General features: G+C 37.4%; 1 protein-coding gene across 1 annotated transcript in view; it reads right to left on the bottom strand.

Annotated features, from left to right (window-relative positions):
• The window catches only part of ADSS1 (adenylosuccinate synthase 1), a 28,214-nt gene that overhangs the window by 6,308 nt on the left and 2,470 nt on the right, over positions 1–19,436 (bottom strand). Inside the window, exons 2-10 of the mRNA XM_041400642.1 lie at positions 8,653–8,755; positions 7,175–7,237; positions 6,377–6,427; positions 5,967–6,033; positions 5,465–5,572; positions 4,984–5,065; positions 3,970–4,096; positions 2,906–3,060; positions 1,624–1,748 (exon numbers count right to left, since the gene is read on the bottom strand). Of these exons, the coding sequence (XP_041256576.1) occupies positions 1,624–1,748; positions 2,906–3,060; positions 3,970–4,096; positions 4,984–5,065; positions 5,465–5,572; positions 5,967–6,033; positions 6,377–6,427; positions 7,175–7,237; positions 8,653–8,755 (881 nt within the window). The remainder of the gene's footprint in view (positions 1–1,623; positions 1,749–2,905; positions 3,061–3,969; positions 4,097–4,983; positions 5,066–5,464; positions 5,573–5,966; positions 6,034–6,376; positions 6,428–7,174; positions 7,238–8,652; positions 8,756–19,436) is intronic.

Here is a 19,436-nt window from a genome sequence, read left to right as displayed (position 1 = left end):
TCAAGCAGCCTAGCCAGAAGAAATACACAAAAGGTATTAAACTATTGTTAACTGAATTCACACCTCTGGGATGAATACTCGACTCAGATACCACGAGACATTTCCAAATGCTTGGCTGCTCACACAGGCTCAGCTCAGTGTTCAGCTCAGTGCATGGAAATGCACTCTGACTGTGGAAAGGGGCACCTGCTGGGCCTGGTTTGGATGGGTATGACACATGACATCACTGACAGGGACTATTTCTGTTGTTCCTACTGATTCACAACCACTGTCTGACAGACTTAGTGACTGATTACACTTTTATAACAGAACAAGTATAGTGTAGTTACTAAAACCACACGTGCAGTTCATTAGGAAGGATCCCATCCTGCCTTTCAGTGCCTGGGCTGTGCTGTTACTTTAATGAACCTTATTAATTTTGTGAATGAACCCATCAGTAGACAAAAATGGAACCTCAAGAAGACACTGTAGTACTCACTGATCTGAATAAATTTGCATTTTAAAACTAGTCAAATTCTCCAAAACAATATTCTAGGTGTTGCCTACAAAATCTGAGCAGCTAAGGACTTAGACAGGCATGTGCAAAATAGTCCAGGCTATATGTGCTCACAAAGTACATGATGAATGAAAGGATTAAGTGAAGAGACTTTTTGAGAAAGAAGCACCATAGAGCCAGTTCTTCAACTTTTTAAATCTCCCCCTTCTTTTTTAGCTATCACAGTTATCAGAGAGGATATAGTTTTGTTGATAGGAGTGCAGTAATTGTACAGAGCTGAAATGGAAGGAAACCTAATGACTTCTTAAAATTTTCCACATAAACTAGAGCTGCATAAGTTAAAGCAAACATAAATCCAATTAAGAAAAAACACCAAAGCCAAAAAGCCCTTTTGATAAACTAATGAACAAGACCATAGTAATATCAGTAGCATAAATGACATTAAATCATGTTTCAGTCTATAACATATTAAAATGCTCAGGGTCACATGTTTGCATATATGGACAAGTTTGCCTGAATGCATCAACCAAGGAAGCCACTTGGTCTCAAAGAAAACAAAATTTAGCCCTTTAAAAGCAGAATTTATAACACAATATTTCACTACACCTTTGTAAACAAATGAACCTGTTGAAACTGGAATGAAAGCTGTGCCAGTTGCTGTACCCTTGTATCACTCCATTAACTTCACTTTTCAAGGCAGTGGCGCCAAATGATGTAGAATTGGTCCTACAAGTAGGATCCACTAGTCAACCAAACCTCAAACCCAACAGGTTTTAGACCATGGCACAAGTCAGTATGAAAGCACTGGATCAAAAACACTGGAGTAAACTGTTAGAAAACCAATATATTGATCCAATCTACACTGGTCGTTGGATGAAAGCAAAGTAAAAACATGTACCAAAAAAATCACAGCTATTATGTTGCAAAATCACTCAATGTGAAAAACAAAAAAGTCAAAGGAATTAGATTATTTTTAGATTAAGACAATTCTCAGTTGCCCACTGTGCATTATTGCATTGCTTAAAATGTGACACTTTACTGGACTTATATTAATGTTACCTACATATTTATTCTGCGAAGCACAAAATTATCACTTCCAAATGTAGCGCAAAATCTGTGATGCTTACGCAGTGAATCCGTTGATCATATGAGCATATTTCAAAATGACAAGATCTAACCAGCCACAGCGTCTCTTTCTGCCCGTAGTTACCCCCCACTCATGGCCACGGGACTGTAAAAGATCTCCAATTTCCTAAAATAAGACAGAGAGAATGCTGATGGTGTTTCACTGAAAACATGGCTGGAAAACAATACAAACAAATATAGAAAAATAGCAAGAAAAATACAGTTGTTCCAATTTGAAAGTTATTTTCCAGGAAAAAGTAAATTACTAGGAGAGGACTAAGGCAGATAACAAATCCCCTTGTGCACAGGATTTTTGTATTGCAATCACTAGCATTTCAAATCTTGTATTTGATATGACTTTTGTGTTCCAAGGAGAGACCTTTCTCACTTCTTCATCCAATAGGAAGATTTTCTTGACAATTCAGTCCTTTATAAAATTTTGTTTGCATGTAGTTTCTTCATCTGGTCTTTTGACACATCTTTTGGTTTTGGGGACAAGACTGTTAATGCCTGGGACAAGACCAATGCTTGTACAATGTCCAGGTCAAACACCTAAGGCTCCTTGCTTCTACCACAGTGTGAGACTGCCAGCTGTTCCACAGACTGGCAGTGGCTATACTGTGGCAAAAAATAAAGAAGGAAGAAACTTTAGGTTCATGATTCATAAACCCAAAGGATACCATCAACCCATATGAGCCATTAGAGAAAGGATTTCAGTGACTAAGTCCTTAAATTAGATTCGGAACACTGCCCTAGAGATTGCTGCATGCATAGCTCTTAATCAATATACTGAGCTTTCTAGTTTCTTGATAATGAAAATGCAGCAGACAGTCTAAAACAACTAAAATCCCTCCCCTTCTTTTTATCGACCCATTTGTGCATGACTGGCTGACACACACACCACATTTATTCTATAAATCACACAGAACACAATCTGTTAAGCACAGAAGTTGTTCTTGTAATTTAAGCTCTTCTGGGATGCACTGACAGTTCCAGTCCACAACAAACTCTCTCCACTGAAATACACCTAATGATGTTACATAAGATGATGACATCTGTTTTCACATTGATCATTACAACAGAAGTGTGGTCACTGCAATGTAACATCATCACAATCGTGTGTCTCTCCTCTCATGGGAAACCTTCAGTTCACAATGTAATTATATTCTCTTCATGGGTGTAATTGCTCAGCATTATTATCACCATGCTTATTTATCAGCGGAATAACCCTTACCCCATTGCAGTGCTACTTGTTGCCAGCACATTTTGTAACACTAAACCTACATTGATCTGCTCGGTGGGGAAGGCGCCGATGCCCACGCGGGTGGTGTAAGCCTTCACCACGCCGTACACGTCCCCCACGAGCTGCGGAGGAACGCCCAGCCCCGTGCACACACCGCCCACGGTGCAGTTCGAGGAGGTCACAAAGGGATACGTGCCTGCCAGGAAAACACAGCAGCACAGCCCTCTGTCAGCAACGGTAAGAAACAAAGACTGGTTTTTATCAGTTCAAAGAAGGTTTTCGCTTCTATGTTTGGCTTTAAAGCTAAACTGGAACAGCAGCCAAAAAGGGAGGCAAATTCTTTTTATTATGTGTCATTCATCCTTTACAACTTTCACCGAGGATTGCACACAAGGGAGAAATTCAAAAGCATCTCAATACTACCTCCATTAGGCACGGGATCTATTATATGATGCTTCTGCTGTGTAAAGCTTTTTTGCAATGTTCTGTGTATCACAGAAATTATTTCCATTACGTTCACGGAGAGCCTGGTGTAAAGGTCACAGACTGGCATTCCCAGTGCTCTGTGTAAGTGGCTCTGAGTATTTGCCACAAATTGTCTAAGTCTTAAGAGGTTACTTATGATCTCTATACAGTGACTCTGGACTGGAGAATCTCTTCAAGCCTTAATTTTTTCTTCATTAATTTAACTAGACTTTTGGTAAGAAAGCAGAACAGAGACCAACTGTAGTGGCAAGGCTTAGAGGTTGCTGCACCAGTTTAATCCTCCTCCCTTGGCAGAGGAATTACCTAAACTGACTGCAATGAGTACCTGGATTGTTTGGCAATGTGCACACGCATTTAAAAGCAATCAAGACAAGAATATCTGCAGTGAAATTTCAGCTGCACTGGAATAAACTTCAGTAAAAATCAATATTTAAACCCTAAACACTAATCCTGTTAATGATACAATCTCTGTTTTAATGAGCTTTACTTCTGGGAGATCTGTTCCTATTAAGGAAACACTATTTTCTCTATTTTCCTGCTGTTTGCAAAGTCAATATAAACACAAATCAAAACAAAACTGATCTCTTAGGAGTTAAGCTGAATTTAGAATATAACTTACCAAAGTCAATATCAAGTAATGCTGCATTGGCTCCTTCAACAAGGATCTTCTTTGGGGAGCCATGAAGAGCTTCATACATAAAATACACACCATCTCGAACCATGGGTCTTATTTTTTCAGCATATCCCTGCAAATTGAGTACAAATGTCAGCTTCCCCAGACAATAGCTGGAAGCAGGGAACACTGTGTTCACTTTTGAAAGACAAAACATACAGATAAGTCTAAGCTTCCAGCCTCAATAACTGTATTTTCCTGAAAAATACAACCATTAGTTTATACTCCTTTCAATCTATTGAACCACTCATATAAGAAAACATGACTTATTATGACATTAGAATGCCATCATTTCTGTATCATTTCTGTTAAAAGAGATGTGGTAAACTCACTGAATTTTGTTGCTATAGTCTTAGATAGTGTGCTGCAGTCTAGCCACACTGAGAATGGGACTTAGAACTAGTCCAAGCACCAAAAGAAAAAATATATATCTCTCCTTTTGAACGTTAAAAAATATCCTCAGGGTGTCAGCTCTAAAAAAGTATAAGAAAAAAACTTGGGAAACGTAAGAGATGTTTTTAACATCCTCTTTTCATACATATTCATGAAAGCTGTTTTGCTAGTGTCTCCTGTATTTATTTGTAAAAAGATAATTTTCTTGCAATACTAGGATCTTGAAACATGCTTCCACAAACAATTCTTCAGTAAGCAAGGAAGTCCCACTGACACTGGACACTAACTGAAGTCATCACCCTGCATTCTCTTGACTACTTTGATACAACAGTCATTTTAAACAACATTCAAAAAATAAAATATTATAGGAGAACTAAATCCTCCACAGAGCTTACATTAATGCCTACAGCAAGAGAGAACATTCTACTACAAAGCATAGCTAATGTTTATTAAAAGCTTTTATAATAATGAACATATGCATTTTCCATCTACATTAGCTCAATTAGTAGTACACTTCATTTTTATCTTTTAAAATGAAAATAAATATTTAAAGTGATAAACCCTTACCTTCAGCTTTTTCAATTGTCCTTCTGTATCAATTTCCAATGTGGGAAACATTGACTTGTACTGTTGTGCCAGGTTTTTAAATCTGTAAAAATTGAAATTGTGTCTATGAGGAACATAGTCACAGAATCACAGAACCTTTGGCAAGAACTCAGTTTATATTATACAATATATACTGAAATTGCACAATATATACTGAAAACTATAGGGAGAAAATACTCAGGACTCTGACACCTCAACCAGTGCATTTCCCAATGTTCAAAATTCCATTGTAAATTATGAGAAACTCTGTGAAGTACAGGAAATACACACACACACACACATTTTTTCCAGTTTTCTTCTCCTTCTAGACAATTTATATACAAAATTCAGACACATATTTAAAAACAAAATTAAAACCAAAAGCAAATCTCCTTAAAAGCAAATCTGTCAGGCAAAATGTATCAGTCTTTAACACAATATTTACAAATGAAAATAGTTGTACCTTGAAGAAAATTCATCAAAGTCAGAGAGGAGGTCACAAATCCGAAGGCCTGTTCGTGCAGCTTTGGAAGAATATGTTGGTCCAATCCCCTTTTTTGTTGTGCCAATACTAAGTAAAAAGAAACACCCCCCTCAATATATAAATGCATGCAAAAGTACACTATATGCCAAGTAATTTTGTCAAAGCTCTTCACTACATCATATACCAGACAGGATGTCTGAGACATAAAAAACATATTAAAGCTCTATAATAATAAAAAAATATATAGCACCTTTCAGGTTTTGCATGAGTATTGCTAATATTTGTGGTATTCAGTAATTAATGAAGCCTTGAGTCTGGCTGACAGTTTGTTCACTAACATAAGTAGGAACAGAACAGAAGCACAGAATTATTAACATCAACAAGGCTCTTCAGAGACACACAGCATTTCTGTTTTCCAAAATGACACAAATTTTCCAAATTTGCGTGACTATTAATGAAATGAGGGTGTTAAAATATTTACTTTTTGCCTTCTTGTGCTTGACGTTGCACTTCCTGGAGCCCATCTACTGCCTGGTGAAAGTCAAACACTGCAGTGGAAAATCAAATGGATACAGTGAGAGAACAAAGGAGAAAAAATATTCTTTAAATCACAGACATCCATAATTTCAAGACAAAGTGCCTCTGCTGTCACTGACAGTGCACAGGCCTCCTCAAGTGAAAACAGAGGGAGTGGTCCTTAAACATTGTGAAAACATGTAAAACATCACTCTTCAGGGGACACAGACTCCATTATCATGCTTCAGATTACACAGCATAATAGAAGCTGTGTTAGATCAAATACATAGCTGCTCTGTGGAATAATAATTTCATTTAGCCTCATGAGCTAAGCAATCTTTTGTGAGGGTTTTTTCCCCTTCACTCTTCACTTACCTATATGTGCTCTATCTGATATAATCAGTCTTTTCTCCCAATCTTTCAAACCTGTCAAAAGATGAAGAAAGGGAGGATTTTAGTTGTACTGACTGGTTGAGCTTTGACATTGGCTTTTACTTTTTCTGTCTTTTTGCTAGTTTATATGGCTTCTTGTTAAGATAACTGTAGACAAAATGGATAAGCCACAAGAAAATATCAAATAGCAGCCATGTTTCTGCTGAGAAACTTTTCTTATTTTTGACTTATCAGCTTTCTCATTTTGGTATGGACAAAGATACTTCTTAAATGCCAGAATGCTGTGGCTTACACAAAATTCTTTAAATAAATATTCTTGCTTAACTTGCTACACAATACATCACTTAAACTCCATTTGTGCCTCAGAAAATAGAGAATTTCTACATAGAAATATAAAACAATTGAAAAAGTAGAGGCTCTTGGAAGGTCATAGGGTCTAAAGCCTTGCTTAAAGCAGAAATGAGTTTATATTTGGGCACAAAATTATTGGTTAAATCATCCCTATTTGAGGTCAAGGGAAGCTCAGCACACATTTCAGCATTTATTCTCTTTCCAATGTGGCATTAAATGCCATAAAACTCCATGAAACCCATGAAAAGACTGCTTTTGGAAATATGTCTAAAGACTACCACACATTTCAACATTTTAAATACTGTTTCCTCATTTAAAATCCAGAACGTTATTACTGCACTGCATATTTATGGTCAGAAACAAGTGCTTACAAAAATCCTCAATCTGGCTGCTAATATAAAGGTAGGTTAAAAATTACTTGATACAAACCTTTCTTTTCATTCTTTTCAGCTTCTTCAAACAGGCCTGGTAAATGTATAACCACTCCATTACCTTTGGGAACATAAATGATTTATTTTAAAGCAAGAAATAAGACACTTATTTTTAGGACATAAGGCCTGTAAACACTTGCTGTCTAAAATTTTATTTAAGAAGTAAAACTAGAGTTCACACAAAGAGATCCTGAGAACTTTTTGGATAAATCCTGACTTGGGGCAGGCAGCTGCTGGGCTGCTAACCTCAGGAAAAGCAGAGCTGGTTTGTTTCAGGCGTGAACGCCAGGCTGCTGCACAGCCAGCTGAGGTAAGCGCATTCTTGTCTTTGTTCATGGTGGACTTTGCCCTGCAACTTCAGCCTCAATTGTTCACAGGGAAAAGCTCAAAGAACTCCCTGGCCTTACCACACTGACAAGCCTGGGTGAAAATATTTAAATCTTCTTCAATATTCAGGTTTCTGTTTTAACCCCAGCTCAAACTAGTGCTGTGATACATTAGCAATGCCTTCCCCCTGCTTTTGAGCTACAAAATAGAACCCACGAGCAATAAAGAGCAGTGCTGGCGAGACATGGAGGATTAGTGATGCAGTGGGCTGGAAACAGCTGCTGCCTCCTTCTTGGGAATGTCAGAAATATATGCAAGAGCCTGTCTCAGCCTAAATTTAGCATAACTCAAGTTATAGTCATTACTAATTGACAAGGGAGTAAATAGGAAAGCAAGACAACACACCATATTTAGCTGAGAGAAAAAAATGTTTAATAGATTCTAGTTATCCATTTGGAAATTATTAAATGGAACAAAACTGAAATTCTATGACTCACTAGAACTTACACTCATTTCTTGAACAGTCTATACATAATTTCTCTCAGAAAGAATCAAAACTTTGGACAAGAGGCTTAAATTTGCCTACCATTTAAATATGAGTTTAATGTCCAGTGAATACTGCAAATCTTTTTATGATGCCATCTGCACCAAGTATCTTTATAGAAAAATACAACATCACCCTAAACAGCTGGTGATATGAACAAAAAGGGGACTAGATAATGACCTCCTAAGTAGAGTCCTGCATTTTGGGGCCTATTTCTGGAAGTCAGTAAACAGATGTGAGAGATAATTTTTATTATTTATTTAGCTAAGTCCTGGCATTTGTGTGCTCAAAGAATAGCACATATACTTCTGAAAGTATAAAAGGAGAGTGCAAGTAGAGGGTGGGGTCAAAATTTTACCATAAAGTATAAGAAAGGATATGACAAGATGTTCTTGCATTCAGTTTTCTAACAGTGGAAACTAAACTGACACTGAAAGTAGAGTAACTCTTCATGGTAAAGCAGCAGTGAAATGAAAGTCAAACAGCTGAAGCTAAAACAAATCTGACTGCAAATTCTGAAGCAAATTCTTCTTTCCTTCTTTCTGTACAGTTCCAGCTATCCAATACACAATGTCATTTTTATAATAACTTCCAAAATGTCTCACCAATAAAAGAAATTGCCTTTGGATTAATGATGCCACTAGGAAATAGGTGAAAATCATATTCTTTCCCATCAACAACGACGGTATGGCCTGCATTATTCCCACCCTGCAAGAGAAAGAAACATGTGAAGAATAATGATCTAAACTCTAAGCAGATGATTTGGCAAGAGCATCTCTTTTTATTTATACACGTCTTTGGTCATTGCTTTCTCCACTTTACAGTTTCTTAACATGTTTTAACATTGTAAAAAGGGCTCAAACAGGACAGTGAGGGAGTTAAAGGAGTTCAGCAGGGCTGTAGAATTGTGAAGCAGAAGGATACCATGAAGTCAAGGCAGGGCTGGGGCAGAGCAGGAGTTAATACAGGAAATAGCAGGAGTGGTGGCATAAGATAGACAAGAACTAAAGCTTTCTGGAAAAGAAACTGGAATTAACTACCACCCTTGGAGTCCTGTCTCTGACATGCCTACACAAGTGCATCCTTTTTATGCATCTTCTGTACATGGAGATTTCCTTGAGTTTAAGCCCAGTATTTCCCTTTGAATAGAAGCTCCTCCCACCTGCCCAACCACAAACAGCTACTGCTTCTCTTGGTGTTCAAGACAGAGGCTCTGTGTCAGGTTGGAACCATGTGCAGACATGAATGCTACACTGAATGACCTTGTCAGTCACAGAATATCCTCAGTTTGAAGGGGCCCACAGCAGTCCAACTCCTGGCCCTACACAGGACCAACCCAGAAAATGGCCAAGAGATGATCTTCCCATTTACCATCATCACCACCACTTTATGGTCTGCTACAATTCATGACTTACATGATTACCTACCAGAACCAAGAACAGCAGTTGGCATTTTACTTACTAAACTGCTTTTCCACAAACTCTTTTAAAAGAGAATCATGTGGCAACACAGAAACTTGGAAAGACATGAGCAAATCAAGGTCATGAGTTGATCTGACCTGAAATATTAAGAAATAAAGGTCCAGTTTTCTCAGCAGGCTTAGTGTTTTTTCCTGCCGTGTCTTAATGTAAGTTTGTCTTCTACTGATAAGGTTGAAACCTGACTGCTTATGTGCTGTGGTGCTACAGGCCTTCAGTTTCCCCAAATGACTGCAAATCTTTGTGTGTTTGATATGAGAACTGAGTGACTTAAACTGTCTAGAAAGAGGGCATCTACTGGCAGGGGAACTGAGAATGCCACTGGTAATTTGCAGACAATAAAGAGTGTTGGATGAATGAGAGGAGTTACACGAAAATGCTGAGAAAGAACAGTCATTTATGAAAAAGAATGGTAGAACACACTTTAAAGCAGAGCTTAATTTATTCTTCATTTACTCATTTGCCTGCTTGTATGTAAAACACAGGAATATGGCAAAAATCCTTTCAAAATGTGGATAAATGCTGAAACACAACATTAAGAAAATAAGAACTATGGGTTTTAAAAAGATAAAGTTTTTTTAAGCAGGGTGATGGAGAACCTTAGGAAATATGTCTGCAAACATGATAAAAAGAATTTTTATGCTTTGGAACTTTTGAGTTCAACCTTGAGATAACCTGCTAAGGGAGAGCTGAAGAGTTAGAACAGAAAAAATAGTACACACAGATTTAATTTGACTGAAAAACTGATGGGATAGCTCATCCTTGGGATAGGAAGGATTTCCAAATGTCTTGCTAATGCAGAGTTATAACTTGTCCAGAGAATCCTTGCTATTTTTCTTGCCTCCCAGATATAATAAATCAGTTGTAGGAATCTGGATCTAGTTAAAAGCACTCAGTTATCTAGAAGGTTAATTACTCAGGCAGGAGAGTACTTTACATGATATTTAAGAGGTCTGACTCTGGTGGATGGCACTGATTGAAATACTGGTTTATTTTATTATCAGGCTGAGAAAAAAGCTAGTAACTTCTTCTGGGACTCCCAGCTTTCCTTTTCTGCTCCCCTATAGACAATGGCAAGATGGAAACTTAAAAAGAATTAACTCCATCATTTAACACCAATTTAACCTCTATTGCAAGTAACAATTTCCTCTTTTCCTCAGAAAATGGGGAACCAGGCTGCTTCAAAAGTATTTGTTGTCACAATGCTATAGTTACACTCTGCTTTCTTAATCAACATGAATATGAACAAATGAAGTCAGGCTTGAGGACTCACAATCTGAGATAACAGCATTCCTAAATTACAGTCAAAGGTATTTTCTTTTATCCTAAAATTTCAGAAGGTGGATACACTAGTATGAGAACGCTTATGAAAAACAGTTTATGCTTTTGGAAAACTTCCTGAACAACTGACACCCAGACAAATGCTCTTTTTTTAGCAAATGCTTAAAAAGGGATGTTAATCAAGCAGCTTGTGAAAGTTGGCACATATAAAAAATGTTGAAGCACAGAAACATCATCAGATATTGTACATCCTTGAATGGCCAAAATCTCTGATACAGTTCAGTCCCTCTGGATAGATAACACACATCAAAAATTCAGTGACAGACCATCTAAACCAGCATTTCTCCAATTAAAAACTAGTGTTGACATCTCTGGAACCGCATTTTGCACTGTTCCTGTTGGTCTCTGTTTCCTAAACAAGTATTTTCCAGGTATATTTTTACAGCTTAACTAATTATTTTTTTATAAATATAATTGAAGTGATAGCAGAGCATTGAATTACCCAAGAGACATGACCACACACTTGCAAAACTTTACATTGGTCTGATGAGACATTTTGTGTTTATTATCTGGCCACCTCAGTAATTTCTCATGTTCAGTTACATAGATATTCTTACAGCATATTGGCAGCCTAACATCTGAGATATTAGAGACATCTACTCCTTTTCTAATTTTACTCCAGTTTTGAGAGTCAATATATGGCTTATATGAGATATTTCTTCTCCTAAAAAAATATAAGTGAACCTAAAAATCTCCATGGGGTTTATTTGAAGACTACACATTTGAAGGTGCAGAGGACTGCCTGGTACACTGCAACTGTGTGAGCTCCCCTCTTTCCCTCAAATGGTATTTCATTCAAGTGGTGTGAACACTAACAGCAAGTGACAGTGTTCTCTGGACACTCAGGATGCTTCCTTCCTCTTAGACCAAAACACTTTTGGAGCCTCTGCATGGCTCTTGTTTCAAACACAAGGACATCATAAACTTCCACTTAATATCCAGACTCTGCCATGCAGCGCTGAGCCCACCTGAAATTGATCTTCAACCATTTGCAGGTTCCTAGGTCCCTAGAGATGGTACTTTCTTCAGTTCTTAAAAAACGTCTCTAACAAAGGGAATGTTAAGGCAACAGCTTCTAATGGATTAATCATCAGTGCCATTTTGGCATGACTTGTATTGTGAAATGATGGTATGGCTAGCAATAAGTTGCTGTGTAGTCCAGGCATTCCCATTAAACCATTTTGCTGTAGGAAATGCTGTTCCCAGGAAAGCCCCATGAGGGAAGCTGTTCCAGTGGCATCCATATACACTCCTCACACTCTTCCTCTGCTCCAGAGTGTGTCCCTTCCACAGGTGCAGTGGGATCTGGGGTATATATTTAAATAATATTTTAAAAATGAATACATTGTACTCAGATAAAAACTGATTTTTTTTCTGTAAGAATTTAATCTATATTTTCTGAAATTTAATAATTCAAGTGCAAAATTACATATTGTCCCAGTACTAGAAGGAGCTAGAGGAACTAAACTACCTCATGCAACATTGTACAGTCTTTTTTTCAGTACAGCACTTTGTTTAAAAAAAAATCAATTTCCAAGCTTTTATGTACATACTGATCTACTTGTGGTATTGGATTGATGTACTGATGTACACTGATTACTGTTCCAGAGTGCTTGAACACCAGAACTGTATCAATACACTAAACTGAGAAGCTATATTTTACCAGTGTTAACAACTGTAGCTGGAATAAACAGCACCAGGGAACTGAGAATTATTATGAACAGGTTGCCAGAGAACAGTCATTGTCTTCACAGTAGAACTTACAAAAGCCATGAAGAAACAAACCCACCTCCCAAACTGCTTAAAGGCTGCTGCTTTGGCCTGTGTTGTTTTTAAAATAATCTATTTATTTTCTGTAGCCAAAACATCCCAAGACAGAGAATTTATTTTGAGAGCAGAAGTGAGGCTGTTCAGGTACCTGCAGCAGGAACTTGATTCTCCCAATTAGCCTAATGATACATGTTTGGACAGGAAAGAAATGTGTCTTTCTGGCTGCTCTTGCCAGGCAGGTAGTGTGGAGGAGTGTTACCAGATGCTCTCCTGGTTGGCACATCCTTCATTTGCCCAGTGCTCCTCACAATGCCCGAACACAATTTAAGTAGATTAATATAAAAAAAATCTTCAGATCACATATAAAACCTTAAATCTGGATGATAGTTTCAAGCTGTAACCAGAGTGTGAACAAGAAATAGGTTAATTTTTGATGGGTCTCACAGTGATAAGATCTCACCCTGTTCCAGTTAACAATGGGGAAATAAGAGAAACTGGTTACTGAAGATCTGCAGCCAACACCACCACGGTGTGACACACCAGCAGCACACAGAGCTCCTTAGTCACTGCTACATGCAGTGAACACATGAAACATCACAACTAGGTTTTAAATACACAAATTAGAAACAAAAACGTAGTTCAAGGAGATATCAGTGCTACGAAGCACATGGGGCTATCTGAACACAGTTTCAGTACTGGCTGACATGCCTGAGGCAGACCTCGCGTGTATAAATGGGAATATCAAGTAGGAGTAGAAAGATTGTATTACCTCTCCTTTTGGCAGTCGTGCAACTGTCACTAGAATACTGTGTCCTTGGTACGGGGACAAGATTACAAGATGATCCCCTCTGGCATTATTATATGAATTTATAATCTATGAATTGAAATACCAGCCACAAACCAGCATGGGAAGCCTTCATCTGAAAACAAATGCTGTGACTCCTGTCTCTCTCTCTGTGATAAGTGTCCCAGTAATGCTAATTCCAGCCATCAACAGAACAAAACATTTTCTGAAATTCAACTGTATCTGCAGGCCAAATACCTCTCTCATCATACTATCAAGCAGGCTACAAAATACTTCAGTTTTGTTACCTGAATTGAGTATTTTTGTTCAGTTTATTATAGCATTTTTTATGTGAATAAACAAGAAGGAAAATTGTTACATAAATTGTTTATTCTCTTTGCAATTTAATTAACAATGGCTATTTCTAACTTACATCAGCAACTGCCTGGAACTAATTTGAATAAATGTAGCTAATAACTGCTACCAGCACGACTGGCTCTGACATGAACTTTATAATAATATAGATGCATTGACTTTCATGGGATTTCTTATTATTTACACCATTGCAAATGAGGTTTGAGCATCATTGGTATTAAAAACATCCAGCCAGACAACTGCAACACATTAACTGCTTGTAGATGTAGATCCTTCAACACAATGTCACTGAATCACCTGTGTGTGAACACTTCTGTCAATGACTGCAAGTGGTGCACATTCCAGCTGAAAGGTTATTGCCACAGCTGCTTGTTAGTTTCCCTTACTAGACTGTAAAAACTGGAAGGTTTTTTTACTATTTTTTTCCAGTTTAACTATTGCCAAGTAACATCCAACTTGCTCCAACTCAGATTTCAAGAGGTGGCCCATAACTTAGTTTTTTTATTTTTTAGCTCAACCCATTGGGAAGAGGTGGGTTGGGAATATTCAGAAGTATCCTTAAGACCACAAGAACCGATGGAATGGTGATTTTTAAAGCTGTGGTGGTGACAAACAACTGGTCTGAGTTTGTCTCCAGACTCCAACCATCCTCAGCCAAATCTAGTTTGTTTGGCTCTTCTTTCCCAAGACTATGTTGCAGTAATGACTTCAGGTACAAATGACTCCACACAGAACTGCTCTGACTCCTGCCCTGTTCAAGTGTTCCCCTTTGCTGTCTCAAAGAAGGAGCAAAATCCATAGGATCCCACTGTCCCAACTAAAACAGTGATCTCTCCAAAAACTCACAAATTCTCATGGGAGACCTTCTAAAACCTCATGAGATAATCAGTATGATTATAAACACAAACATTCTTAAGAAGAACTGAGCAAGACTTTTGACCCTTTAAAGGAACATAAAATTATTTGTAGCACAAATAAAAAACCTGAAGCTTATATCATATACTGCACCAAAAATGTAGTATTATTTCTTCACAACAAAAAATGACCCTAACTTATACAGATGCCCTGGTCTTCCTAAGCATTTGAAAAATGCAACTGGAAAAGCCAAGTCTAATTCAACTCAGGTTTCAAACAACAATAGCACAGGCAAACTAGACATTCAAACACTAGCAATTTTCTCTCAAACTGAATTCATTGTTTCGTCAAGTCACATCAAAACAACATACCACAACAGACCACTATAACAGAATACATATTTACTCCAGCAACAGATGCAAAGAATATAAATTCAAGGTGTATTGTTAGAAAATGCTACAGTGGAAAAAAATATTCTAATGCTAGCAGAACATTAAAAAAAAGAAAACCAAACATGAAAAAAACCTAGATAAGTCTGCACGCCTTTAATTCTCTCTGCTGAAGAAGCATAGTCACGTCCCTGTGGGTAGTAATATGATCCAAGGATATGAACATAACTTTTCTTATATCTGTAAACAAGTTAAGAACAGGAATGAAATAGAACAGATATAATTTCAGTGCAATTTTCAGCTGTTTTCTTTTGATGGTTGTAGAGGATAATAAATTCATCAGGCTTTATAAAGGGGATTGAAAATTAAGCTTGCTTTCTTATGGAGATTTGGAAACTTTAAACCTGACCTTCTCATACAGTATTTATAATCCTGGTGGTCCTGAGATGATCTTGCTGATGCCCAGAGGAAAGGCTAGTTTAAAATAGCAGTGTCACCATGTTGTTCTAAAGCTTAAAATGATATAGTGTGGCATGTAAGTTTGTATAAGCATAATGAAAAATAAAATTGGATAAAGTACTGCAGAAGCGACAAATTGCTACAAAAAATTTTCAAGTTTGGAAGGGTGGACTACTTCATTGTACCTAAAGAAACAACTCACACTTAAATCCTCTCCTGTGTTGAACAGTGAAATAAAACCTACTTGTGTTTTTGCAGGGAATCTTGTAAAAAATTACTTAGAAACCTGTGTGAGCGTACATGCAAATGGGATTATCAACCTTCCCAAATATTTGAGAAATCAAAAACAACAGTCACTGTACACTCATGACTTCAAGGTCATCAATCTCTTCACTGAAGATCATCAAGCACTAAATCATTAGGAGATTAAAGCCTTTCCATGCTACTTTATCCTGTAGGCAAAAATGACACTAAATATCACAGTTAAGTCTCATTGAAAGGAGAGCAACACATGACACACACAGAGAAAAACAGCAGCAAACAAGCTCCTGTAACTCCACATAATCATCACATAAAACTGCCCTAATTTAATCCCTGTTGCAAACAGTTTCAGTAGCCCATGATCAATAGGGAAATGTCACAACAACGTGTGGCTGCTTCCCCTGCCCTGTCAGCAGCAACAGGGGAACAAAGGAAACCTCCCCATCTCGCACCTAAAGCACCCAGAGAAACTACTGGTCTGTCATTTCTGCCACGCTTGGGTTTTATTATTCAATTGCTTGCCCACACTATTTTCCTTTGCATTCCTCAAAGCACTGTGACTAAAACAGATGAAATTGACATTGTATTCATTAAAACACTAGCACAAGGAAATCGGGAAACCTACAATAATATACAACAGTTACTTGTTTGGAAACACTGGGCACATCCCTTCACCCTTGCTTAAATTGTTCCCTAACGTTGCAATGCTTTCCTCAAACCCAAGGCATTGCCAGGATTTTCTTACTGGTAAAACCTTCTCAATCTTATTTGTTAACATCCACTACAGAGAGAAAATAAGCCACTCCACATCCCTGATTTATGACCTGGTTAAACCTCTCAGTCCAAGGAACTCTGAACTACTCAATCACAAAAGACCTTAACAGCCATTTTTTCTGGTGCTCTTTTCAACCTCCTCAGCTTTTCTTCACTATTAATATCAACTGTAATTTTTGTCCATGTGCCTCAAAAGATCAGATGATCTTTGAAAATACAGCAATTCTTAACCTGAAATCATAGACTTGGTAGGAGAAATATTTTAAAAAGTGACTGCATATTTTGTGCAAAACAGAAACTTAATAAGAGAAGCTTAAGAAATCTAACAGCTCTTAATGCAATCACGGTCTTACTATTTTGTGTTGCTTCTTACAAGTCAGTTCTTAAAGAAATGCAGATAACATCAGGCAGGTTGTTTCCAGATTTCCAGAAGGCAGAATTGTCACAGGACTGACATATCCAGCATTGTCATGGGCACACTGGAACAGCAGCACCAAATGACAGCTTGAAAAATTTCTTAAAAGCTGCCTTGGCCTAGTCCCTGCTGCTGAATCACTGCCACTGCTGTTGGTGCGAAGGGAGGAAAGGCACGCATTCGTGTTGCAGCTGGTTTACACATCTATTCAGTAACCATGCTGTGACCTGGGGCAGGTAGAGGTGATTATCATAGAGCCTCTACACACTTAGCAATAGCATTTCTGTCTTTCACCTTAGGCTTTTGGAAATCTTTCCTTTCCTTCGAATTTTTTTATCAAGTTTATGGGGCATTTTTAGTGAAAAGTTGTTATTACAGTGTACCTTATGTAGTTTCACCTCAAGGAAACAGCTAGAACTGCATGACAACCAGCTGGCCTCAGTTAACTGAGAACTTATGATGTGTGACTTTTTAGGAACAGCTCTTGTCCAAGCAGGCCCTCTGGAAGCACACCACCTTGGCCCCTTGGCACTTGTGACAGGTGACTGTTTGATCATACTCCAAAACTGATCTGAGAAATCAGCTAATTAAAACCCTGGTAGCTAACACCAGCCACCAGCTCTAGCTTTGAAGGTACACACAAAACAAGCAATGAGGTGATGTGAGAAAGGTACATCTGGAATGAGAGCTATCACAGATAAAGTCACAATCTGAAATCAGCTTTTGATCAACACCAAAGCTCTCTTCCTGTGTTAGATGTATCCAAATTACTTCATCTCATACTCTGACAACATGCTAAGAGGCTACATAAAACGTGAACTCCCATCTTTATGTCAAATATTTTTAGTTAAAAGCTTTAAACAAATATTAAGCAAAACCTCTTTTTTAAAGAAACATCAAAATGAAATATTTACCATTGAAATCTTTGTTTTTACCCTTCCCTAAAAATATATCAGGGATTAAAAGTATTGTGTGGCATCATGTGACAGCTCTATACCCCAGGAGGCCACAATAAGAAAGACATATTTGCCTCTAATGTTTTTCTTCTGAAATTCTTTGCTCGCTGAAAGAGCAGTTTACATGAAAAAAAATGTTATGATGTTTTCCATCAAACCTACTTAGTTCCTTAACAGCCTGCTGTTATTAGTTTATTTAGAAATACCTTTTTTGCTGCTTTATATGGGTTTGTGTGCCTGTGTATCTCGTATCTTAATGAAAGCAGTCTGTGAAGAGTTTTGTACAGCATCATCCATAAGAGCATTCAGAGATCTTTTATCCTCTCTGAAACACCCCCTTTCATAAAGAATGCTACAAGTAGAAAGGTGAAATGAAATCAGTTACTTCTGGCAAACTAATATTTCATATTTAAATTATGTCATATATTTCAGTGTCACTGAATGGTGTGTACCTAATTATTTTGATCTCAGGCTGTATAATCTTAGCACTGGTCAACGAATTAAATCATCAATTCACGTGAAACTCTGAATGCTCAAGAAAATTACAGAGGCTGGAGTTTTAATGCAGAATTTTCTTTTCATATACTTTAAAGCTTCCCTTGTGCCTGTGATGGACTTCTGTTGCCATTCACCTGCTTGCCTTTTATTCTAGTATCCTAGAAAACAGAATTTCATTTCCTCTGCAGCAACCGATGTCACAGATTATTTTTATGCACCCAACACACTAAAATACTTGAGAAATATTTAATGAAAGTTATTTCCTTTCATGGAAACATTAGGGAATTACTGTTTTTTAAAACCCCCTTCAAGCTCAAATTTGAAAATCCCTACACAGAATTTAAATCCCTACAGAGAAAGGAGGGCAGCCCCACCTTTTCTAAAAGGTTAGCTCAAAGAGTATTCTACTAGGATGAAGAATTACTCTAGCTGGGACATGATTTCAGAAGACATGAAAATCTGTTTTTCAGATATTAAGTTTCAAGCTTTCTCTGCTTCCATTTCACTGAGGACTAAAATAAGCTGTTCAACATCCTTTCCATCAATGTCTTGGAAAACTGAGTGGACAAGACATCAGGTAATAAATAATGCTTTCAATCACCATATTCTGACAAAAAAAGTCTGGCGCAGATTTTTCTGAAATTTTCTCTAATATCTCTAATAAGTCAGTCATTCAGTATTTCTTGTTTCGGAAATTTCTTCTAATACACAAGTGCTATGGCACTGAAAGTTTTTCTTAGTTTCCAGGAGCAATGTGAAGCAGCAAGGTTCTGGTCCAAACACTGAGCTTTTTCATGGCACTACACAGGATTAATGAAGTGCCCCTCAAACTGATTACATCTGTAAGTTAATGACCTGCCATTATCACACTGAGAGAACTCATCAGTACTGTTCACATCCTTAAATATGTGCATATCTTTACTAAACCTTAACAGACTTCTAACAGAGGCAAAAATCATACACCATTATCTACTTGCATGATTGGCTTTGAAAATACGAAATATTAAATTATTAAAATGGCACAATTAAAATTA

This window comes from Onychostruthus taczanowskii, unplaced genomic scaffold, assembly GCF_017590055.1.
Source record: "Onychostruthus taczanowskii isolate IOZ18803 unplaced genomic scaffold, ASM1759005v1 scaffold1, whole genome shotgun sequence".
Taxonomy (NCBI): domain Eukaryota; kingdom Metazoa; phylum Chordata; class Aves; order Passeriformes; family Passeridae; genus Onychostruthus; species Onychostruthus taczanowskii.
This window is presented reverse-complemented; position numbering and strand designations above follow the sequence as displayed.